At 38.3% G+C, this 25,558-nt stretch overlaps 1 protein-coding gene across 1 annotated transcript in view; it reads left to right on the top strand.

Moving 5' to 3' along the window:
* Positions 1-25,558, top strand: part of SLCO5A1 (solute carrier organic anion transporter family member 5A1) — a 129,260-nt gene that overhangs the window by 67,061 nt on the left and 36,641 nt on the right. The window contains exon 4 of the mRNA XM_008710779.2: positions 11,602-11,766. Coding sequence (XP_008709001.1) covers positions 11,602-11,766 — 165 coding nt within the window. The remainder of the gene's footprint in view (positions 1-11,601; positions 11,767-25,558) is intronic.

The following is a 25,558-nucleotide window of genomic DNA, read 5'->3' as shown; positions in this document are numbered from 1 at the left end:
ACAAAAGACAAGAGTGAGGGGAAAGCCAAGGCCAGACCTCTGTGGGGGTTTCCATTGGAAAGAAAAGGCAAGGCAGAGTCAACAGCTTACGACTGGCTGGGCTGTGTCATTTCGGTGGGCTCTGAGCTGTGGGGGTGGTCTAGTTGTGTGGTGCCTGGCCCTGAGTAATGTAGGGTGGGGACAGTACCGGTTATGTGTGTGAGAGCATGGTAAGGAGGTGGTTGGGGCTGTATACTCAGGACTGGATAGTTTGCATGTAAAAGATGCGCTCCCAGCAGACCCATGCTATCTCTAAGACTTGGTAGTCTAGTCTCTTCCCAGCAAGATTTTTAAGATGTCAAAACATTATAAAATACAGAAAAATAAAAAAATGTGATTAATATAAAAGCTTATATGCTATGGCCAAAGCATACACTCACCTGGCCTGACTCCACTATTATTATCATATAGTGTGTTCTCCACCTTTGTTTATACCACTTTCCTTCTCCCCATCTCCCAGGGGTCTTTCTGGAGCTCTCGAGGCTGAGGCTTTGGGTCCTGCCCGTGTACTTTGAAAAGCACTCTGTATTTTGGCACGTATTTTATTATTTTATAACTTAATAAATATCCCAGCCTTTTATATAACAGTGACCCCCACTCTGGTGTTTTCCATTTTTACTCTTGGTCACTTTGTGCCTACTGTGAATTCTCTGCCTTATTTGACTTAGTCCATTTAAGCTGTCTAGATCTGCTTATTCAGTTGATACTTCCCTCAAATTTTACTTTCATTTAGGAAATCAGCGTCATCTAAGATGTTTAGGAAAGGACTAGACTGTTCTCCCCAAATCCTTCTTCTTCTTTTTTCCCTCGGAGATTTATTTATTTATTTGAGAGTGGGGGAGTTGGGTAGAGGGAGAGGGAGAGAGAACCCTTAAGCAGACTCGTGCCGAGTGTGGAGCCAGACGAGGGGCTCAATCTCACGACCCTGAGATCATGAACAGAGGCGAAACCAAGAATCTGATGCTTAACTCACTGTGCCCCCAGTCACTCACCCCACCAAATCCTTCTAATTCTTGAGATAGATGGCTGACAATATCTCTTAAGAAAAATTCTTTCTTTGTTTCTTTTTCTTTTTTCTTTTATTTTTTAAGATTTTTTTTTTAAAGATTTTATTTATTTATTTGACAGAGATAGAGACAGCTAGCGAGAGAGGGAACACAAGCAGGGGGAGTGGGAGAGGAAGCAGCAGACTCACAGCAGAGGAGCCTGATGTGGGGCTCGATCCCAGGACTCCAGGATCACACCCTGAGCCGAAGGCAGACGCCCAACCACTGAGCCACCCAGGCGCCCCTGTTTCTTTTTCTGGTTCACAAATATCTTTATTGAGCAACAGCTACAGGACAAAGAACTGGGAGGTAGAAAGGAAAGTTGACATAATAAAATATGTCTTTAAGTGGAGGTATGTACATTCTAAGGAAGGTTGAAGGAAGAGGAGAAAAGGAATTCCTAAGTTAGCTGCCTGAGTCAGAGAAGACTTGTCTTGGAAGATGACATATTGTTTTGTTCTTTTAAAATTGCAGAGTTTTTGGTTTGGATTTTTAGAATATAAAAGTAATACATGTTGGCTGTAGAAAATTTAAAAAGTACAGGGGCACCTGGGTGGCTCAGTCGTTAAACATCTGTCTTCGGCTCAGGGCCTGATCCCAGGTCTCTGGGATCGAGCCCCGCATCAGGCTCCATGCTCCACTGGGAGCCTGCTTCTTCCTCTCCCACTTCTCCTGCTTGTGTTCCCTCTCTCACTGGCTGTCTCTCTCTCTGTCAAATAAATAAATAAAAAATCTTTAAAAAAATATGAAAATTTAAAAAGTACATAAAGATATAAAGAATAAAATAAAAGTGCATTCCAGTATCATTCCTGAACATAACTGCTTACATTATATTTATGACAAAAAGTATATTTTGAAACTAGATAGATGTGGTGGTTTCACACCATTGTGAATGTACTGAATGCCTTTGAATTGTTTGCTTTAAAATAATTTTATGTGGATTTTACCTCAATAAATTATTTTTGAAAAGGTATTTATTTTGCTTGAATTTAGACGTAAGGGAAATAAACTGAATAGGCCATAATCTTCAGATAAATCTTTTTTTTCCACAAGAAGAGCTATTATGTCCAAAATTATCTATGTCAGAAAAATTGTGAAAAGTATTAACAGCAGTCAGTATGTTTGGTATGTAATGTTTATCATTTATATCTGGAAATAATGTTAGTTTCCAGGTAATAAAATTTTTAGTCAACAACTTCATAGTAAGAATAATTCATCTATTTTTTATAATAAAACCACCACTCCTCATCCCACCCCTAGTTTATTTATTTATTTATTTAAAAAATATTTTATTTATTTATTCGACAGAGATAGAGACAGCCAGCGAGAGAGGGAACACAAGCAGGGGGAGTGGGAGAGGAAGAAGCAGGCTCATAGTGGAAGAGCCTGATGTGGGGCTCGATCCCAGAACTCCGGGATCACGCCCTGAGCCGAAGGCAGACGCTCAACCGCTGTGCCACCCAGGCGCCCCATCCCACCCCTAGTTTAAATTAAAAAAAAATAGATGTCAAAAGAACAAAATTGAAATGTATATCTACTCATAAAGGTCTTTCAGAGGAACATAACAGAGAAAAGCTGGTGTGGAAGTAGAATGTCAGCAGGCAAAAGCAAACACCACAACACATCACAGGGAAGGAATGTTCCTGCAACCAAAAAAAGACCAGAAAATAAGTAGAAAGCTTAAAAATACACTAAAACAAATTAGCAGATAGATATTATCATTCATAATTGTGACTTTGAATCTTGAAGAGAATGTCAAATTATGCTGTAGATTTTCCAGTAATACCAGTTAATACATAATAATGTATTAAATAATGTATTAAATAATGTATTAAACTTTAAATGTTTAAAGTTTTGTTGCTTTAAGAGGTAGTTGCCCAGTTATCTAAAAAATTCAAGCACCTCTTTTTCCCGGGTATGCTGGATGAATGAAATATTGTATCTTTCCTCCTTCTCTGGTTACCATTTTATTGTTTCTTTAATGGAATTTTTGGTTTATAATCTGATCTAAATCCTTTTGGATTCTTTAGCTCCAGAAAGCCAGATTTTGAAAAGGATTGTCTATTTGGTCCTTCACATTTTTCTGTGGTTTTGTTAAGTCCACCACTCCATGAACCGCCCTTTATCTTACGACCTGTACTTTCTTAATAACTAATTAACTCTCCAGGAGGAAATTAGGCGTCTTTGGCATAGATTTCATTTTCTCACAAGTATATGGATATTGTTTTAGTACAAATGGTTGCTGTGATGTTATAACGAATGTTAATAAATAAACACATTCCAGATATATTTTTTGAGTGCCTGCAAGATGCCAGATGTATGCTGGGAGCTGAAGATACACAGATTTACCAAAGTCCTGCTTTCAGAGCATTTATACTCTCTTGAAAGAAACAAACAGGTAAACACATGCAGCTATTGAGGACTCGATGAGTAGCAGTAGGAACAGCATGCCGTGGGAGCACAGAGGAGAAGCACCTGTCTGTCTGAAGGGGCTGTCTCCTACAGAGTTGATGGATGAGCTTGACATTTGCTGAGCAGACTTATGAGAATAGAGAAAATAGTAGAGACAAGAAAGACCATGACCATGGAGGGAGCTTATGGTGGGCAGTCACAGGACTTCAGAACTGGAAGGGTGGACAGCAACCCTGTCTTGAGGGCCTTGCAAGTGAGGCCAAGTTCTGGGCAGCTGGGCCTTCTTCCCATTTTCTTGGTCATTTTCTCTGTTGGCATATCTTTCACAAGTATATTATTATGTAAAAAAAAAATCTGTTTCAGTAGTTTAAGACAACAAAAAGGCATGACAGGTGCTTTTAGTTTGTAAAGGACAGAAGAAGTTGAAGCCCCCTGATATACTGGGGTTCTAGTATAAGGATCTTTTGCGGGCCCCCGGCAGATCTGGGAATGTGTTTCTTGCTTCGGGACCCACAGCCACTCTGGATACTCAAATGCAGGCCGATGCTCACTTCCATTTTCCTTACTTATGTTCTCACTCAAATCTTTATATGCACAGCCTAATTCACTATGTGTCAGCTGCCAACAGTTGGGGACACAAAGTAAAGGGCTTGGCCAGTCCGTGTTCACATTGGGTGTCCCAGCCTCTCATGGCTGCGGGGCTACCTTCTGGAAGCACCTTTGAGTCCAGCCTCCTTGCAGGTGCAATCAGCTCGTTTTGGGATATCAGGTCACATGCTACAAACCTTGCTACATCAGCATAAAGAGCCACTGAGAAGGGGACTTTGAGTGTGGCAGTGGCTCACAGACCTCTCTCCAGAATGGGATCCATTTTACACCAGACAAACATATTACCAGTGACTTCCTCCCTTTGCCCACTTTAAAAGATGACTGCCGCCATTCAGGTTTTATGAAACCCAGGCTTACTTAAAGCTTTCCTCTTCCAAACAAAAACTTTATTCTAAATAGATATTTCAAGTTGTAGCCTTATTTTACAAATGAGCATAAAACATGCACACATACTGGAACACGCTTGCCTGATGGGCAGAAACTTACCCACATACCAACACCTGCAGCCTCCTTTTTCGCTGTGAGCCGCGAGGCTTTGGAGAACGAGAACCTGTGGTTTCTGCCCTTGCTGAGACTGTGGTTAATCAGCTTCCACAGCAACCCAGTCACACCACACGTCTCAGATTTTCTGAAACTTTGACCAAAGGTTTGCAAGGTCAAGCGGCGGTGGCGGGAGGCGGGGGACTACGTCATATTTATTGTAGCGCTCCGTGAAAATGGGCGTGCAACTCGACATCTGGTCTGGTGCCAATGCCGGCTGTCTGGGATCACCTGCACTGCCGTGGATGTGCACAGAGGAGCGAGCAAGGGATCCGCCAGTGACAGTAACACTTCTATTTTTTTTTTTTTAAGTTTTTATTTAAATTCCAGCTAGCCGACATACAGTGCAGTATTAGTTTACGGCGTACAACCCCGTGATACAGCACTTACATACAACACCCGGGCCTCATCACAAGTGTACTCCTTAACTAACACTTCTTTTAAAAATGATTTTTATGTATGGCCTATCTCTTCTATTACATTCTATTGAATATTGGTGCTTTGTATCGAATTCTGTTCCTACTTTACTAATGTTTAAGGCATTTCTCGTTTTAGTGTCAGTTTGCTCTTATCATTGAATTTGTAAGATTTTGTAGCATTAAATGAGAAGAAAAAAAAAACGATAATCATTTTCTCTCTCCTCAGGCTTTTTTACTGCATTTTTGATTTGACAATGAGAGTTATAAATGGCATGAAGAAACTTATCTAAAATATATTCTGCAGCATAAAAATTAGGTATTTGACTGCAAACATATGGATTTAGCTTAGATTTTTAAACTTTGTGTTTTTGAAATTTTTTTTGAATTTACATAAAAGTCACAGAAATAGTGCCCAGAGCTCCTGTGTACCCTGTACTCCAGTTCTCCAGTTGTTAATGTTTCTGACCCTTCTGAGAAGTGGCAGAAGTGATGGTCTGCTGCCCTGTGCTCCTTCAGTGTGGTTTCCTAGGTACAAGGACATTGTCCTACGTGACCACAGGGCAGCCATCAAAACCAGGAAATTAACATTGATCCAGTGCTACCATCTAGACCACAAGCCCTGTACAAACTTCGTCAGTGATTTCAACAATGCCCTTTATGTCCAAATTCAATTCACAGATCACATGTTGTGTTTCATTGGGGGTGTATTTTAGTCCTCTTCAATCTGGATCAGTTCCTCATATTTCCCTATTTTTATGACCTTGATCTTTTTAAAAAGTATAAGCTGAGAACTTTATCGAATGTCCCTCAGTTTGGGTTTGATGACGTCGCCTCCTGATTTATGCGCTTGGTGGGCACACCACTGCAATGATGCTCTGCTCCAGTGCCTTGTAACAAGCTATATAATGCTAATTTCCCTGTGAACTTTTATCTCTTGGAGAAGATTGGATCTACCAGGTTTCTCTACTCTAAAGTTAATAAATATGTTGCAGTTCTAAATCAATCAGTGATTTGTAAGTGTTTCGTGGGGAAGCACTTTGAAGCTATGCAAATCCAGTTGATTCTCATTTGTGGTTGCTGTGTTCTCTAAAGTCACATGAACAGTGGGGTAGTGAATACAGATGCATTGCTCTAGGGAAAATACAGGGTTGGATTCCTGTCACAACAGAATCATCAACCAATCAATACATAACCTTGTTTTATGTTGTTCCTGTTCAAAGACACCTTATTCAATATATATTGTTGATTTATTAACATTGAACCCACGGCCGACAAGCAGTATGACTCGTGCCTGAGGGAAGTGTATCTAACACGCGTATTTTCTCTATATGGCACCTCACAGCCTCTTAGGAACGCTAGACAGCACTTCAGTGTTATGTCTGGGGGGCCATTTGAAAGAGGGAAATCACCGAAAGCACAAAAATGCTAAAAATATGACAATATCTTGTGAAAAGGACACTTGCTTGCAACATGAAAGCTGACAGGAAGGCAGCGTGAGAGGCCTCATGCAATCTTATGCAAGAAAGTGTGTGTCGTACAACTCAAATTTTTTTGGCCACTTGGTGCATGTCCTTGAATGGCCACCCCCTGCAAGTATTGATTTGGGGGTTACACATAAATTGTAGCGAGTGGGCAAATTTGAAAATACTAAGTCTGTAAATAATGAGGATTGACTGTATCTTGTTTCTATTAAACTTTCACTAACCACTTTTAGCATCCATTGACCTTAAATTGCTCCATATTTGACTACTTCGGATCTTTTGAACTGTCTTTGGTGTCCTTCTGACATGTCCCCATCATTCTCTGAGCACTTTACTTTCTTGTTTAACAACATTTTCCAGGCTCGTCTTGTATTTTCGCTGCCTCAGCTCTGAAGTTAGACATTTCTCCAAGGAGCTCTGGTTCCTTTGAGTGGAAAATGGCCTTTAGAAACCACACACCGGGTGCTAGGTGTGCTCATTGCTAAGGGGTGTTATGATTTCTAAACCGTGTAGTACACAGAATTAGGAAATATGTGTATGTACACATACATTCATCTATCATCTGTCATCTTTATCCATGTATCATCTGTCATTGTTATCTATCAGTAATCTTCTGTCAGTCTATCTATCCATCCATCCCATGACTTCCTACCATTACCTTCAGTTCCAATCTGATATCTGACTGTCCCCTTTTCATATGTATAACTCCCTTCTCTGGCCATTAAGAAGCTGACTGCCATTAATCTCAATGGACTTACTTACTCACTCTTCTTGTATTTAAATAAACTCCCAGCCCTACCAGCCAAAGACACAACCCTGGATATCTGGCCCCTTTTTCCTGCAGGGCATGTATGCTAAAGGTTTAGCTCCAACAAAGGAAAGGAGGAAGGTGGAAGAAAGTAGGAAGCTAATGTAAAGTTGTTGAATTTCACTTTTTGCTAAATTCTTCTTTATTTATGAAAGAGAAGATAGACATCACATATATTTTTAAAGTTAGCTTTGAAATTAGAGGGCTATTTTACCACACCAAATGGATACAAAAGAAAAATCAGTTTTCTATAACTAGTATCTTTTTTTTTTTAAGTTTATTTATTTAAGTGGGCCTGGAACTCACGACCGTGAGATCAAAAGTTACTGCTCTTCGGACTGAGCCAGCCAGGTGCCCCTATAATTAGTATCTTTTAAAACATTCTTGTGATACATATGTTCTCTTCTGGGATTAAAAAAATTTATTGTATAATTTCACCAGATGTTTTAGATTCAACATTATTTAGATTTAATATGCCAAATAAACTTAATTTGAATCTTCAAATATTGATAGAAAAGCTTCTAATTTTCTAATTTTTAAATTTTATTTATTTATTTATTTTATATTTTATTATTTTTTTAAAGTAGCCTCCACACCCAACGTGGGGCTTGAACTCATGACCCAAAGGTTAAGAGTCCCATATTCTATTGACTGAGCCAGCCAGGCACAGCTCTAATTTTTGAATTTTAGATGTGACCTTTTGAGTTGCATATTTACAAGAGAATATTGGGTAATTTTATGAAGTAGTTTAATTATATATTTTTTTCTGGTGTGTTTGTCCATGTTAAAAAAATGAAGTATGCGTCTTTATTTTTATTTTAAATGTTCATTTAAACTTTAAGCAATTAAATTAAGATATAGAACATTAAAATTAATTTACATTTTAAAATGATTAGCAAATAGTCTTGACTTCCTAAATTTTAAATTCTGCTGAATAGGCTATAAATTATAGCTTTAATAACAAGTTTTGCTTAATTTTTGTGAAATGATTTTATTATGTTGTAGCATAGGGGATAACTATTCTTTTTTTTAATTAATTTTTTAAAAAGATTTTATTTATTTATTTGACAGAGAGAGACAGTGAGAGAGGGAACACAAGCAAGGGGAGTGTGAGAGGGAGAGGTGTGCTCATTGCTAAGGGGTGTTATGATTTCTAAACCGTGTAGTACACAGAATTAGGAAATATGTGTATGTACACATACATTCATCTATCATCTGTCATCTTTATCCATGTATCATCTGTCATTGTTATCTATCAGTAATCTTCTGTCAGTCTATCTATCCATCCATCCCATGACTTCCTACCATTACCTTCAGTTCCAATCTGATATCTGACTGTCCCCTTTTCATATGTATAACTCCCTTCTCTGGCCATTAAGAAGCTGACTGCCATTAATCTCAATGGACTTACTTACTCACTCTTCTTGTATTTAAATAAACTCCCAGCCCTACCAGCCAAAGACACAACCCTGGATATCTGGCCCCTTTTTCCTGCAGGGCATGTATGCTAAAGGTTTAGCTCCAACAAAGGAAAGGAGGAAGGTGGAAGAAAGTAGGAAGCTAATGTAAAGTTGTTGAATTTCACTTTTTGCTAAATTCTTCTTTATTTATGAAAGAGAAGATAGACATCACATATATTTTTAAAGTTAGCTTTGAAATTAGAGGGCTATTTTACCACACCAAATGGATACAAAAGAAAAATCAGTTTTCTATAACTAGTATCTTTTTTTTTTTAAGTTTATTTATTTAAGTGGGCCTGGAACTCACGACCGTGAGATCAAAAGTTACTGCTCTTCGGACTGAGCCAGCCAGGTGCCCCTATAATTAGTATCTTTTAAAACATTCTTGTGATACATATGTTCTCTTCTGGGATTAAAAAAATTTATTGTATAATTTCACCAGATGTTTTAGATTCAACATTATTTAGATTTAATATGCCAAATAAACTTAATTTGAATCTTCAAATATTGATAGAAAAGCTTCTAATTTTCTAATTTTTAAATTTTATTTATTTATTTATTTTATATTTTATTATTTTTTTAAAGTAGCCTCCACACCCAACGTGGGGCTTGAACTCATGACCCAAAGGTTAAGAGTCCCATATTCTATTGACTGAGCCAGCCAGGCACAGCTCTAATTTTTGAATTTTAGATGTGACCTTTTGAGTTGCATATTTACAAGAGAATATTGGGTAATTTTATGAAGTAGTTTAATTATATATTTTTTTCTGGTGTGTTTGTCCATGTTAAAAAAATGAAGTATGCGTCTTTATTTTTATTTTAAATGTTCATTTAAACTTTAAGCAATTAAATTAAGATATAGAACATTAAAATTAATTTACATTTTAAAATGATTAGCAAATAGTCTTGACTTCCTAAATTTTAAATTCTGCTGAATAGGCTATAAATTATAGCTTTAATAACAAGTTTTGCTTAATTTTTGTGAAATGATTTTATTATGTTGTAGCATAGGGGATAACTATTCTTTTTTTTAATTAATTTTTTAAAAAGATTTTATTTATTTATTTGACAGAGAGAGACAGTGAGAGAGGGAACACAAGCAAGGGGAGTGTGAGAGGGAGAAGCAGGCTTCCCACCGAGCGGGGAGCCCGATGTGGGACTCGATCCGAGGACCCTGGGACCATGATCTGGGCCGAAGGCAGACACTTAACAGCTGAGCCACCCAGGCGCCCCTCTTTTTTTTTTTTTTTTTTGAGATTTATTTATTTTAGAAAGTGTGAGAAAGCCTGCACACTCAAGCAGGGGGAGGGGCAGAGGGAGAGGGAGAAGGAGAATCTCAAGCAGACTCCCCACTGAGCATGGAGCTCAACGTGGGGCTCAATCTCACGACCCTGAAGTCATGACCTGAGTTGAAATCAAGAGGCAAATGCTTACCTGACTGAGCCACCCAGGCACCCCAGGGGATAACCGTTTTGATAACTGAGATGACTGTACATGTCAGAAATAATGCAGCCTATCTTTTCCATGATACATTCCAAGATATGTAAAGATCACATAAATGTGAGTTAATTCACATTATAAACATGCAAAAAAGCAAAAGAATATGCACAAGAATCTTCTTTTATTCCTCTTTCCCAATCTTATTCCCACTTACAGAATTTCTTGGTGTTGCATATATTGGGACATATATATTCAACCACATATAAATATGTTGTTTAGTTTGTTTGATTTTTACTTTGATATTATATATATGTATATGTATTTATATTTACATACTCATGTATATGTATATTTCTGCAGCAGCTTGCTTTATTCATTTATAAAAATATTTCTTGGAGTTCCTTTTATGCCATCACATATAGCTTGGTATCATTTTTAACTACTGCATAGTATTTCATTATAGGGCTATGCCATAATTTATTTAAACATTTTCCAGTGATGGACATTTAGTCTTTTTCCTTAAATTTTTGCTATTATAAATAACACTGAAATGAAGATACCTGGGCATACATCTTGAAGCATATATATATGGCAAGTTCTGTAAAATAAATGCAAAGACTTGAAGATGAGACTTTTCTCTCTTCCTTGAGAGGCAGCTGAGCAGGTCCTGAGCCCCCACCTCTAGGCTCTCCTCCTTTAGAGATCATTTCTCTTTCTTCCCCAGTCCAAAGTCCCTGCGAGTATCTGATCTGGGGACCTGACCTTTAAGCCCTTTTAGCTGCATCATTTCCTGTTTCATAATGAGGCTGGAAGATCAAATGTCCAAAATCATGTACCAGTTCCCCTGCTGTGGGTGTCTGCAATGCCGGGTCAGGGATGTGACAACTCAGAAGTGCGTTTTCTCAGGGAAGTGCTAGTTGAATGAAGTGGAAACTATAATGTAGGACTGTACTGCAGAGACTTTGCACATTTAGTAGACTCTTGGGTTTTAGCAAAGAAAAACATTGTTTTAATCAATAAAAAATGGAAATAATTTATCTTAAACAGTTTTTAGAACAGGAGTCATAGGTTGGGTACTTCTTATAAAGTTATTTGTGTATGGATATGTTTTCTGCTACTTTATCAAATTTCCTTATCCTAGTTGAAAAAATTTAAAAAACCCCAAGTCTGTTTAATAAAGAGGATGATTTCTAATCAGTCATCAGGTTTTTCTGTTTTTATTCTCTATTCAATAGTCTCGAAAATTGCTGAATGGCTATTTCCAGTTCATTTCAAAAACAATTCAGTTTTATTTTATTTTCCATCCCTTATTTATAACATTCATTTGTCATTTTTGTCATTTTGTAGACCTACCAAGAGCAGCTGTCAGGATCTTAAGCAACATGACATTCCTTTTTGTGAGTTTGTCATACACAGCTGAGAGTGCCATTGTAACTGCTTTCATTACCTTCATTCCCAAGTTCATCGAGTCACAGTTTGGTATCCCAGCTTCCAATGCCAGCATCTACACTGGTAAGGCACTGCCGTTAGAGCTCCTTGAAAACATGATCATTTTTGACCACTAAACTAAAATGCAATGAGTGAAGAGAAAGTTCATTCTAACATCAAAGTGTTAAATAAATTCATTAACAGCTATCTGCCTCCCTTCACTCCCCACCCCCATTTTAGGAGGAGAAGGTCTTTGAATGTTTTCTTGTTGACTCAGATTGTGTTACTGTGTGACTTTTTTTTTTCTTTCTTTTTTTTTTTTTTACCAACTGTCTTTTGGAAAGGGGAACTTTGCATAATTATGTTTTTATGGTTCTCAGTTAAGAAGAATGAAATAGGCAATGGCATTCGAATTTAAATCTGAATATATCTTTTTATGGGTAGTGTGAGTTAAATTAAAAAGAATAATTAAAATTAAAAATTTTAAATGGATAATCTGAAATATAAATCAGGTGCATGGTATCAGGATTTCCCCTTCATGAATATAAATAGATTTTGATTGAATTACAGGAGATGCTTGACCTTATAAAGAAAATCTATGAATTTTGTTTTAGAAGGTGTTTTATGTCTGGGAAAATGATTTTTGGAGACTATGATATGGGTACCCATTGTATGTAGCACTCAAATCTTTCTTCATAGTAAATTTGGTGTTTAGAAATGCAGGAACATTAATTCTCAGATATTGGGGGAATTTTGAATGTCTTATATCATAATATTTTGAATATATCCTTAGGGGTTTCAAAGATGGTCAAATGACTGCATCTGCCTAAGGCTTAATTTATTAAAAAATATTATTTAAATAGTTAAGTGGAGATTTATGATAACTTTTCTGATGACTCTGGCTCCCAGTTTATCTTCCACATCCACATTCAAATGTAGCAAGCTTGAATTATCTGAAAATTAACCAGCAAAGTTATATTATTATAGAAAGAGAAGTTGACTTGAAATATTTGGGTAATCACTTTGTTCTCTTCTTTCACTTTGCACATGAAAAGACATACATATTGGGTTGTGGGCCCATAATTGCAAATATTTTTGTGAAGTATGCTGCTTTGGATCATCGTAATGGTCATGCAAAAATATGGTTTTCTCTATTTGTTTTTCAGAAATATGTTTTCCGTATATCAAGGTAAAATGTACAGATTACTTAACAGTTTGGTTGTCAGAAAATCTGAATGACACATTTCTAGCTTAATTCTTTTTTTATATATAACATTTATTTATTCTTACACTAACCCTTTGTTTGAGTGATAATTCTTGGTCAGGGAGACCAAGAGTTGTCTTGTAGCTAGATCTGAAGCCACACAGCTGATAAATGTGGAGTAGTCTCAAGCATTTCCCTAACTAAGTTTCAATATTAGTAATTGTTACTGTCAAGAAGAGTCAATAGTCAGGGGCGCCTGGGTGGTGCAGTCGTTAAGCGTCTGCCTTTGGCTCAGGGCGTGATCCTGGCGTTCTGGGATCGAGCCCCACATCAGGCTCCTCCGCTATGAGCCTGCTTCTTCCTCTCCCACTCCCCCCTGCTTGTGTTCCCTCTCTCTTGCTGGCTGTCTCTGTCAAATAAATAAATAAAATCTTAAAAAAAAAAGAGTCATAGATAAATTAGGGACTTGCTAAGTTAAAGTATTACAGAGTTGTTTGCTACAGAACTCTTCACAACCCTTACTATGCCAGTGTGCATTGTGAAACTCTTAGACACAGGCTCAAGGTACTGTCTTTCCCAAATTGATTTGACTCTGAAATCCCACTTTTTAATGGCATCTCTCCCATGAACAGTTTTTTTCAGGACACATCGAGAAACATTGCTATTCTATTCTTTGTGCTCCTGTACCAGCCAGACTAGGGAGCAGAGCTGTCTGGATCATCCCATTCCCCTCCGACCAGCAGTTGCTGGGGCAGTGGTACAGTACTGAGCTAGGTAGGAATTGATGCGTATTGACTCATATTGACCAAGGCCATCTCTTAATTACCGGTAGAGGCAGAGGCTAGACATAAGACTCCTTGTAGAAAAATAGAGTAAAGGGTTCAGCTGGACCTGGGGTATTTGGCTGCAGAGTTCCACGCTGGTGTGGTCAAGGCGGTCATCACTGAATATGGCCCCCTTGGCGAAAGAGGGTGCAGGATTAAATAAAGCTAGCTCACGGAATTTGTTCGTCCCGTGTTCCAACACTGGGATGAAAAAAGCAACATCACACAGTGCCAATTCCATTCTGGTTTGTCATCAGTAGTTTTTATTTATTTATTTATTTATTTATTTATTTATTTATTTGAACATTGCCAATGTAATTTATACTATGTTTGATAGTCTCCTGTGTTCTGATAAAACGCTTTTTTATTCCCAGTTCATACCTTTTCCTTCCTTTCCAGATAGATAACAAATAATAATCGTCAAAGATACTCAGATTGATTGAGAGTAGAAGGTTGTCTGTCATATTACAGTAAGATGAACAAGGATGATAATCTTTTTTTAAAGCTTACCTTGATTTTTTGAATTTTTATTAACTGAATCCTCTTACCCTCTGAGCAGAGATTTGTATTTTTAAAGGACTTACTTAGTTTAATTGAATCTTTTGTTCTCTTTCTATGCATGTAAGGGACATGGAGAATTAAGAAATGTATCTGAACAAGAATTTTAATATATTTATTTAAGAGAGAGAGCAAGCAGGGGGAGGGGCAGAGGGAGAGGGAGACAATCAGACTCCCTGCTGTCGCTGGCTGGATGCCAGGACCCTGAGATCATGACCTGAGCTGAAATCAAGATTCAGACACTTAACCGGCTGAGCCACCCCGGTGCCCCAGAATTTTAACATAGTTTTAATTTCACCTCTGACAAAATTTAGGATTATTTGAATAAATACTTGGACCCTCCATAGCCATTTGCTTGTATTGTGCTATATGGTAGGGATGGAGCTCCATACATGTATCAGAACACAGGCCTCTCTGTCTCCCGTTGCCCTTGAGCTCCAGCTCTCACAGAGCTGCCCCCCAATGTGTGTATGACCCGGGTGCGTGTATGTGCGTCTGCGTGTGTGTGTGTGTGTGTGTGTGTGTTAGACTCAAACCAGAACCATGAGTTGTTTACAGATCTGCCCATGTTTGTACTTAGGCAGCCGTCAATCCAAGTTCACGTTACACCCTTCCAGTCTGTGGTCTTTCTGCTAACCCATTTAGGGTCACATTTGTTGACTGAAATGAACCATTTGGAGATTGATGTTTTGGAAAAGGCTGACATGATGGCAAGAGCCCTGAAGGAGGAGGCAGAACAGCCTTGAATCCTGCCACTGCTGGTTACTAGCTGTGTGACTTTTGGCGAGTCGTTTTACTTCCTGTACTTCAGCTAAAACTGAAGCTTACCTGTGTTATGAGGACAATAGCTCCCCTGTGTCTGTGTGTCGGTGTTGTTGTGAGGAGCCAATGAAGTAGTGAATAGTGATTTGTTCTGAATCTCCCCTAACTTCCAAGGGGCACAACAATATAAATTGAAAAGCGCAACTTAATCATATATTATAGGAAAGGGAATTATTATTGACGATGTTGACGGTAGCATCTTACATTTGAAGTCATGCCCCTTGAACAGGTCTGAGAATGAAACCTCTATAATAATAATGGTGATAATAAAAGAGCTGCTGACTTTACTGAGTGTTTGCTAAGTAGAAGACACTAGCTAAGCTTTTTCATACGGGTATTACTTAATCCTTGAAACCAATGGCTGTGTAGTAGGTGTTCTTGTTGATGCCCATTTTCCAGATGAGGAAACAAAGGTCTGAGGAGTTTTAAAGACACGCAAATAGATAGAGTCAGGTATATCTTGGGGTATGTAAAGATCTGTATGTGATTTTTTTTTTTTTTTAAAGATTTTATTTATTTATTCGACAGAGAGAGAGACAGCCAGCAAGAGAGGGAACACAAGCAGGGGGAGTGGGAGAGGAAGAAGCAGGCTCACAGCGGAGGAGCCTGATGTGGGGCTCGATCCCAGAACGCCGGGATCACGCCCTGAGCCGAAGGCAGGCGCTTAACCGCTGTGCCACCCAGGCGCCACTGTATGTGATTTTTATTAAAATACTATAATAGGCCTGTGCTGTTTTATCATTTCCAGGCAGTTAAGTTTTTTTTGTTTTTTGTTTTTTTACACTATTTCAGAGAAACAGTATTCTGTCTAAGATTAAACTTCCACCCTGACTAGGGCAGCCTTTGCCACTGAGCCATGGTCAAGAACATTCATTTTCAGAGCACCAGCATCTTTCAGCCTCACCTTTGCTTTCCTGGGGTCTCGCCCTTGTGTGTGGAGAATTATAAAGGGTTAGGTGGTAGTTTGTCTTTGCAGGAGAAATGGCCTTGGAGAACTCTGTTTTGCTCTTCATTGGAGAATAATCAAAATATTTATTTCTTTGGTAAGGGAATTAGGTTGGGGTGTGATTTTTTAAAAAAACGACTATCATTTTTATTGTTGTCTAATTAACCAAATATTTGCCATCGGTCTTCAGCTACTGATTTGGGGTTTTTTGATGAGATTCAAAGCAATACCACTGAACTCCAGACTACAGCCTCTGGGAGTCACTGCATGCTTAGAAGCCAGAGAGACATGCACATGCTTTGATTTGCTTCATTCTTCTGCTTTTCTATACCAGCTCCTTAATTTTGTAACAATGGTTTTTAAAATACATTTTTGTACTAATTTTATAAATGTATACATAGATTTTTTAACATTAACATTAAACTTTTAAGTGCAAATAGACCATATTAAGTATGGCTACACTTGGCATCACTGCCCATTTCCAAGGTCAGGCAGTGACCTTGGACTCCAGAAGACGTGGGCGGGCACTGAACACGATGTGCTCAGGGAGAGGAGAGGAAGGTCCTTACAAACCAACATCCTGCAGCAGCTGCTGGCATCTTCTCACTTCTATACTTTTAAGCAATCTTGAGATAAATAGAGGCTATTAGGACCTAAGAGTGACAATTATAGGCTCTTTGTCTTTTGGGAAGAAAGGTATTTATTACACTAAATTACATATGTTTTTCTTCGGTGCTAATTAGAACTTTTGTAGAAGGTTATAGTGGACATTAAGTCAAGATACTCAGATCCTTTTTATTTGTTGGTTAGCCAGTTAATTTAAGGCATGTTTGAGTGCCTACCATGTGTCAGGTTCTAAGCCAGTGCACTGATGGTGGCAGTTAAACAGAGTTTAATTGCTTAAGAAGGCTCAGAGGCCCCAGAGTGACAGTGCTTACACATGAGTCCTCTATGACAACAGCACTGAAGTGAGAATGTACTTCCCAGTCACAGACCATCTCTGAAGAGCATGGCAGGACCCATGTCCTCTCTTATATCTGGCACCACTAATATGTACTTGGAACGCCCAGGAAGCAGAGCCCAAAATGAAGTATCAGTGGGTGTTATAAAGTATTTTTATAATACTTTCTATATTTTAAAATATATTTTTAAGACTTTATTTCTTTATCTGAGAGAGCGAGAACATGAGCAGGGGGAGGGGCAGAGCAAGAATCAGGCTCCCCACTGATCAGGGAGCCTGATGTGGCGTTCGATCCCAGGACCCTGAGATCATGACCTGAGCCGAAGGTAGACACTTAACCAACTCAGCCACCCAGGCGCCCTATTTTAAAATATTTAAAATATTTTTTATTTTCTGTATTTTGCTGGTCGCATGGGTTCTTGTTCCATAACCAGCCTCAACATCAGAATTCTCCAGGTGGTCTAAGGGAGACCTGGTACAAGGCTTCATGCTCACTTTCATCAATAAACAATGCTAAAAGCTGGTACAAATCATCCCCAAACTCCTCAGATCCAGGTTGCAAATCAACAATACTAACCCATGTGTTTCACCTCTTGGCTACGAGTTAGTGCCCCGCACACGCGCTCTCTTAATTCAGCAAGCAACTCAGGCTGCTCCCAGGCCTGTGAAGTGACCCCCAGCGCTACCCCAGGGCTACGTTACATGAGGTGGGCAGCGTCTTGGCCTTCACGCCACTAATCCACTGTGTGACTGTAGGCTTATCAGTCTTTCTTTCTAGAGAATAGTTTTTCTAATCTAGAAGACAGTAATTTGGACTGGAAGGAACTCTATGATTTCTTCCTTTTCTAAAATCTTAGATTAAATCGTTTTTTTTCCCTAAGGCCACATGCACCAGATAAACTTATTCTTACGTTCCCCATAGGGTTGTATTATTTTCTTGCAAGAGGATTAGTTATTAACCAATTCATTTCTGTGGTATTTTTGGTACTGCTGCATCACCACCAACTTCGGCCATGTCTAGCATCAACACGATCTGTTTTTCTTTCTGTGGGCAGCATGATGTGATCCACAGACAGATCTGTCATTTAACTAAATGTGTGATTTTAGTCAAGTCACTTCACCACTCTTTCCCATTTGTAAAATGTGAGTGATCATATCCCAGGGCTACTGAAAAAAAATAAATAAAATGAGATACTTCTCTTTTAAAGCATTTGGTATCTGGTAGATGCTCAGTAAAAATTAGGTTTCCTCCTTTATATGTTGTGAAACAGTGTTAAATTTAAATTCCTGTTAAAAAGTTTTGTTAGGTTTTCTGATTTAAAACAAACTTTGTATTGGTCTAATTTAGAGTGGTAACTAGGAGACGTTTTGTTAAATTCCACCTGTTAAAAGAAGTAACACACTCAAATGAAATTATAAGGAGGGAGTTTTTTAGTCTTGATCATTAGAGTAAAATAGCATTAACTTTCTGAAGCAAGAGACAACCAGAAGGTGCTGGGGAGGATGTTCGTATCACCAAGCATCATGGTCTCTCTCTCTGTCTCTCTCTGTCTCTGTCTCTCTCTCTCCATTGCTCTAAATTTGTTCACCAAGTGATCAGCCTCCTGTTTGGCCAGTTCTCCAAATGCCCATTGTTTCTTTTGATTCTTTCCCCTTATTTACCAATTTTCAGTGTAAAAATTTTCCTAGCAAACTTGTAGAGTCACCAATAAATTAAAAAATATATTACAGTGAACTCATGGCTATTTCTGTTCGATGTGTTTTAATCCTTAGTAGTCATTATTCTGTTTGATGCTGCAGTTGCCCAGTGTCTGGTCACTGGGAGCCCTTTCAAGTTAGCACCTGTATCCTTTGGCACCACCACAGTAGTCTTTGGTTTCCCGCATGACAAAAGATGACTCACTTATCTTATGTTTCCTGCCCTAGACTTGGGATCGGTCATTTCTGTAAGCAGCTGTGGTTCCTTTTAGAGGAAAATGGTATTTGGAGATCACCGTCCAGACAGTAGGGTCGCTCATTGCTACAAGGTTGTCATTGATGCTAGGCCTTCTTCTTCTTCTTCTTTTTTTTAATAAAAAGAGAAAAACAGATCATGAGGTTATACTGATATTTTTGCTTCAAATTTAAGATTGCAGGTTATTAATGAACTGCTTTGATATTATATTGTATCTCTTTGCTCTAATTCTGCAAACCTTTTTTCCTAATGACTATAAAATAATTTATCCAAGTGTATATGTATGAGGGTATGTATTATAGTTTCAAACAAAGTATCAGTATTATTACCAACCATGAAATATGAAATGCAGTTTTAGACTTCTTTGTGGTTCTTTTGTCCGTAGACTATCTCTTATGGCTCTGCAAAATACTGGGACCTAAATTTATTTGAAATGATTTTCCTCTGGTTATGCCAGCAACCTGATAAACTGTGGAATTTATTTGCTTTCATTTGTTTTCAGTTTTTAGGGATTATTTTATTTTTATATTTTTAAGTTAATTTAAAAAATTATGTAATGCACTTATATGATTTGAAAGTCAGAACCATAAAACAAAGGACACTCAAAGAGGCCTTGCTTCTGCCCAATTCTCTCTCCCTCTGTAGGTAGCATTTTATCAGTTTGTCCCTCTTGCTTCTTTTGAATAGGTAAGTAAATATGTGGGGGCACCTGGATGGCTCAGTCGGTGAAGCGTCCTACTTCAGCTCCGGTTTTGAGGTTGTGATCTCGGGACTGTGGGATTGAGCCCTGTGCCTGGCTCCGCGCTCGGCGGGAAGTCTGCTTGTCCTTCTCCTTTTCCTTCTGCTCCTCTCCCCGCTTGTGCTGTGTCTGTCTCTCTTTCAGATAAATAAATAAAATCTTTAAAAATGAATGAATGAATGAATGAATGAATGAAGTATATATGCAATATACGTAATATATACCTCAGTATTTAATATTAGTATTTTCCCCTTTCTTCTCCCCGGGTAGGTCTACTGTTCACTCTGTTCTGTTCTGCAGCAGTATCAGAGAGCTTGCTCACTTCTTTTACAGCCAGCAGTACAGTACGCTACTGTATGGAAGTATCTAGTCTATTCGGTCCCTTATTTCCCATTCTTTTGCTATAATGACACATATCGTGATCTATATAAGTAATTTCATACTAATAACCCACTTGTCTAATATACTTATTTTCTTTTTAACTGTTTAATTTAACTGTCCATTGGGGGCTTTCCCATTCTTTTGCTATAATGACACATATCGTGATCTATATAAGTAATTTCATACTAATAACCCACTTGTCTAATATACTTATTTTCTTTTTAACTGTTTAATTTAACCGTCCATCTTTCAATGAGCTTTTATGCTGGTGGAGAAGCTGGTTGCAGACAGGAGAGGGAAACAGAGAGCTCGTGAATATGTTTGTCAGACCTCCCCCCACTTCCCCCACAAAGCTTAGCATTTTCCCTCAGGTTGCTATAATGTTCAAAAGAGGGAATCTTGCTGAAAGTGCTTTGAAAAATCCATGTAGCTTTTGGGAATCAAATGAAATTGGAGTCTTTCCTTCAGTATGCGTCTGTGCTATGATGGTAAAAACAAGTGACCTTTGCTAGGTTTCGACTGTTAGCTGGGTGCAGTGATACAAAGGGGCCTTTCTATGCATTGTTGGCTGCTCTTGCTGCAACACCGCAGTGAAGGGCCTACTCTCTCCAGTTTACGGTGGATAAAGCAGGTGTATAGAACAGTTTTTGTAAGCTGTACACCCAGCAGTCCATAATACAGGTCCATACTATATAGATTGAGCTGGTCCTCAGAGAAGCTGCTTACATTTTAGAATTTTTATTGTACAAATTCTCTCTCCTCCAACTTGTTATACATTGGGTAAGACATATAGTATGGCAGTTAAGAGGATCAGTTTTGGAGGGAGACTGATCTTGTTGAAATTCTTGCTCATCCTTTTAATCCATCCATCCGTCCATCCCCCCATCCATGCACAGATATTTATAAAGCTTCTGCTCTGTTCCTGGCACTCTGCAAGGTCTAGAAAAGCCATGATGAGAACACAGAGGGCTCCCACCCTCGAGGACCTTGCAGTGTAGTGACACTATAAGGCTGCCTATGTCCCTGGACAAGTTCATTCCATCCTATGAGTGTTAGAGATTGTGCGGATTATGTGAGGGAATATAGCCTGTGTGCTTGGTGCAGTGTTTGGGAGGTAGCCATTAGGGATAACTCTGATACCCACTTATGAGATACTCTCAAGAAGGGCCATCTAAGGCAGAAGCGTGAAGGCAGGACTTAGGGCAGGTGGAAGCATTAATAGCAGGGGTTATCTGGGGGAAATGGATTCAAAGAGTAAAAAGAGAGATACAAAGTGTGACTAACAGTAGTGGGAAAATGAAAGAGAAGGCAAGAGATTTGATTCTGATGTGGTCGGCTGAGGGATGATTTCATCTGAACTGAGGGAGCCTTAGAGATGCAATAGAAGTTATGAAGTACAATTGCTTTCCAAGTGTAACGTGTGAAACATGAAACCGATTTCAGCTGAATCAGTGTCAAGCTAGGGGTAAATCTCGATATCTCTGATTTATTCTCCATTTATTGTTCAACCTCAAATATGTCTATTTTTCACAACTCCTAGTGAGGGAAAAGACATTTTAAGTATTTTAATTTCATATATGTGAGCACGGTGCAGTGAAATGTCAGAGACCAAATCTCTCCGTTAAATGAAATGTTTATTTCACTTATCTTTGATGATTACTAGTCCTTACGTCTGGGATTTGTTTGCCATGCACACCCACGTGTGTGTGCGTAAACAGAGAAAAATGAGGGCAGACATCACTTATAAGGGGTTTTCTGGGCTCAGAGGACATTCAGTCCAGTTTTCTCCACATTTCTGTATCTACATTCATCGCCCCTTCATGATCACTGATGTTCAGAATGACCCAGAGGCCCCTTGAGAGCCTTAGCCATCAAAAATAATACATTTCGTTCACAGAGCGGGATTTATTTATGTATAAAAGTTGAGGAAGATTAGGGAGCTTTTGAAAAGGACTGAAAACCCAGGGGAGAGAGTGAAATGTCTGGAGCAGATGTAAGAGCTTTTCTGCTGCTACACCCAATAGATTTGATGAATGAATGACTGTAAATATTAATTTCTCTGGCCCTCAGTCCTCTCTTTGAATGAAGGATTGAATTAGACAACCTTTCTTCAAAGATCAACTAACAAACATCCCACCATCTCTCTGCTCTACCGCCCCCCTTCCAACCCTGTAAAATCCTCTGATTTTTGAGAGCAACTTCTTTTTCTAGACATTCAAGTTAGTCAATGTCTTACTGTTTTGCTTTGGTATATGTAAGGTATATGTAAGATGTATTTCCTTGCAGTTAAAATCATACATATATTATATATATACACACATATGTATGTATGAATATATATGTATAATTATATATATGTATGATTTTATATAATAAAAATATTTTTTTCTCTTTCTTTTTCTCTTTTGTTGTGTGTGATCGAACTGAGGTTGAATTGCTACCCTTTTTGCTTTTTTTTGGAAGGACTATCAAGGAGTAAGGTAGCTTGATGATTAATTATTCTCCTTTTGAGAACTCAGGAACTTTTTACCAGGCATGATCCCATTTTGGCAGGTCCATACCCTGCTAAAGTGAGGTCATCCCCAAATGCTTTGTAGTGGGTCCTTACGTTATAAGAGAAAGAATCCAATATTGGAGTCAGAGGGTCTGGGTTCAAGATCTGCCTCTGCCACTTAATAGCTGTGTAACTTTGCGTGAGTTAACGAATTTCTTTGGCCTCAGTTTTACTAGCTGTGAAATGATGTAATCATATCCATTTTATGGGGTCGTTGAAGTTTTAAAAAGTTTAAAAATTACTTATTAAATAAAAGGCACAGGCTAAGGAGTACAGTTAATGATATTGTAATGGCATTGTAACGGGACAGATGGTAGCCACTCTTGTGGTAGACATAGCATAATGTATAAACTTGCCAAATCACTAAGTCGTACACTTAAAACTAATGTCACACTGTGTGTCAACTATACTTAAGTAAAAATTTAAAAAAATACCGAAGTGTAAAGAACAACATAAATATTAATGAGAATGACCTTGGCTTTCCTCTCTCCTCCTCAAATATTCCATCCTCTATAAAAGGACAGGAGAATCAGGACTATAATGGAAAGAGATGAGGAAGGGAGGGCACAGAGTATAATATTATCCCAGTTTTATAGATAGATAAGTAGAGGTGGAAGCTGTAATTGAAGGATTCTTGGCCCCACAGGTATGACATCCCGGGGCTAGACATGACCCATTCTGACTCCCAGCTCATGCCACCGTCTATCATTTCCTCAGAGATGCTTTCTGTCCTAAAAATCACATCCAGAATCAAAGACGATCTTAGCCCTTGAGCATGGCCAGGATATGGTTATTAGCACACAGGCAAGGAAGTACCTTACTCTTTTCAACTAAACAGTAAAACAGGGGCTTAAACATTATCAGAAGTTGAAGTAATGTCCTTTTGTAACCTGAACCATCTCATGATGGACTACAGAAAATGTGCTTGGCTGTCAGGCTCAACTTCCCCTTGTGGCATCTTTTCATTGGTTAGAAGGTGAAATATGGGGTTATTTGGGTTTGTTACCAATAGTTAATGTTTTCAAGTCATCGTATTAAACTTTTTTATATCTGTATTTACAATAAATGTGAGTTTAATTTGTGCTGGCGTTTTGACTAAAGTGGATATTTAGAAACATTATAGGTGCATACTTCTCTTACCTGTGCAAGGAACAATTTGTGTATCATTGTTTTATATTGAGTAGTTCAATATTGTTTTGTAACATCTTCCTTCAATTTGTTTGAAATATATTCTATGTAAATACTCCCCTTGTGGAAATGAAATTGAACTTGGTGGAATTATTCAGTAACAAAGTAGAGTAAGACAGCTGTATAAATAAATATCCATAGATTTTCCAATAGAACATCTGTATTCATGACATTACAAGTTCTTCTTTGTTCCTATTGAAGCCTTGCTCTCCGAGATAGTTACTCATGTAATCAATGTGTTGGTAGTTATAGTTACAAGATTTTAAGATTTTACACACGCATACACACACACACATATATGTACAAATTGACAGTTTTATATATATATATATATATATCAGTATATATATAAAATCTATCTATCTATCTATCATCTATCATCTATCTATCTATCTATCTATCTATCTATCTATCTATCTATCTATATTGGACAGAGTCATCAGCCTTAACTTTGCTAAGCAAAACGTTCTGCAGGTTAATTGAAGACTTTTAGGGAGAATGTTTAAATTGTTTCTTAAACATGTTTCTTTAAACATGTTTAAAATGTTTAAGAAAGAAAACTTTACAAGTTTTCTCAAGTACCATAGAAGCATCAGGCACATTTTCAGTGCTGACAACTAGTAAAAGATAAATCTTGTTTGTCTTTAGATCAGATTCCCAAGAATCTCAGAAAAAAGGTGTCAGTAGAACTTTTGTGTTCAGATAAAATATCTGCCCTGGGGAGGATTTTGTTTTATGGTATGTGCTCCCAGCCTGTCTTAGGATCATGACCTAGGGAGAGTGGTCCATTCCCTGAGTTCACTGAGTAGTTTTTGAGTGCCTACCATTTAACAAACTACTCTGATGGGCATTACAATGTATATGAAGATGAATAAAAGAGGAAATAATATAATTAATAGCAGAAATAAAATAGAAGAAATAGTTTGCAAAAGTTTCGTGTTATAGAGAACTTTGTCTCTGGTAGAGGAATTTTTAGAGCAACAGGCAATTAGAAAATATGGGAACTATTTTTTTTTTTTTAATTATGTATTTGTCAGAGAGAAAGAGAAAGAAAGCACAAGCAGGGGGACTGGCAGGCAGAGGGAGAAGCGGGCTCCCCACTGAGCAAGGAGCCCGATGTGGGACTCAATCCCAGGACCCTGGGATCATGACCTGAGCTGAAGGCAGACACTTAACCAACTGAGCCACCCAGGCGCCCAAACCTTTGTAATTTAAATGTGTATTTATGGGAGTGTTAGCCTCATACAAATTCAGAAAAGGCATTGCATTTAGAATCAAACAAGCTTAGGCCTTGCTTCGGCATTTACAAGCCATCCGTCCAGGTCATGCATCTTCTCTCTCTCCTTTGTCATCTATAAAATGAGGGAGTTGAAGAGATGATCTCTGAGCTCCTGTATTAAGTTAGGATTAAACTTTTCAAAGACTATCAGAGACTCAAAATAACAGAAATTTAAGCAAAATTGATTTTTATTTCACTTTCACACACACAGAAAAAAATCTGGACATAGGCAGCTGAGGGTTGGTATAGTGACTGCAGTCACTGAGACCATTTCCAATTTCTGCTCCATCTGGACTCTTGTCCTCCTGGTCCAAAGGAGAGCTCTAGCTATCAACTCTACATTCATAACAGCAGGGTCGTAGGAGAGGGGAAGAAAAGCATGGATGGACATACTACTTTTGTTTACCTCACAGTGGCCAGAACTTACCACATGGCCACATCCAGTTGCAAGGAAGTCTGGGAAATG

The sequence above is a fragment of the Ursus maritimus genome, unplaced genomic scaffold, assembly GCF_017311325.1.
Source record: "Ursus maritimus isolate PB19 unplaced genomic scaffold, ASM1731132v1 scaffold_9, whole genome shotgun sequence".
NCBI lineage: Eukaryota > Metazoa > Chordata > Mammalia > Carnivora > Ursidae > Ursus > Ursus maritimus.
Note: the sequence above shows the minus strand (reverse complement) of the source record. Positions and strands in the feature narration are given on the sequence as shown.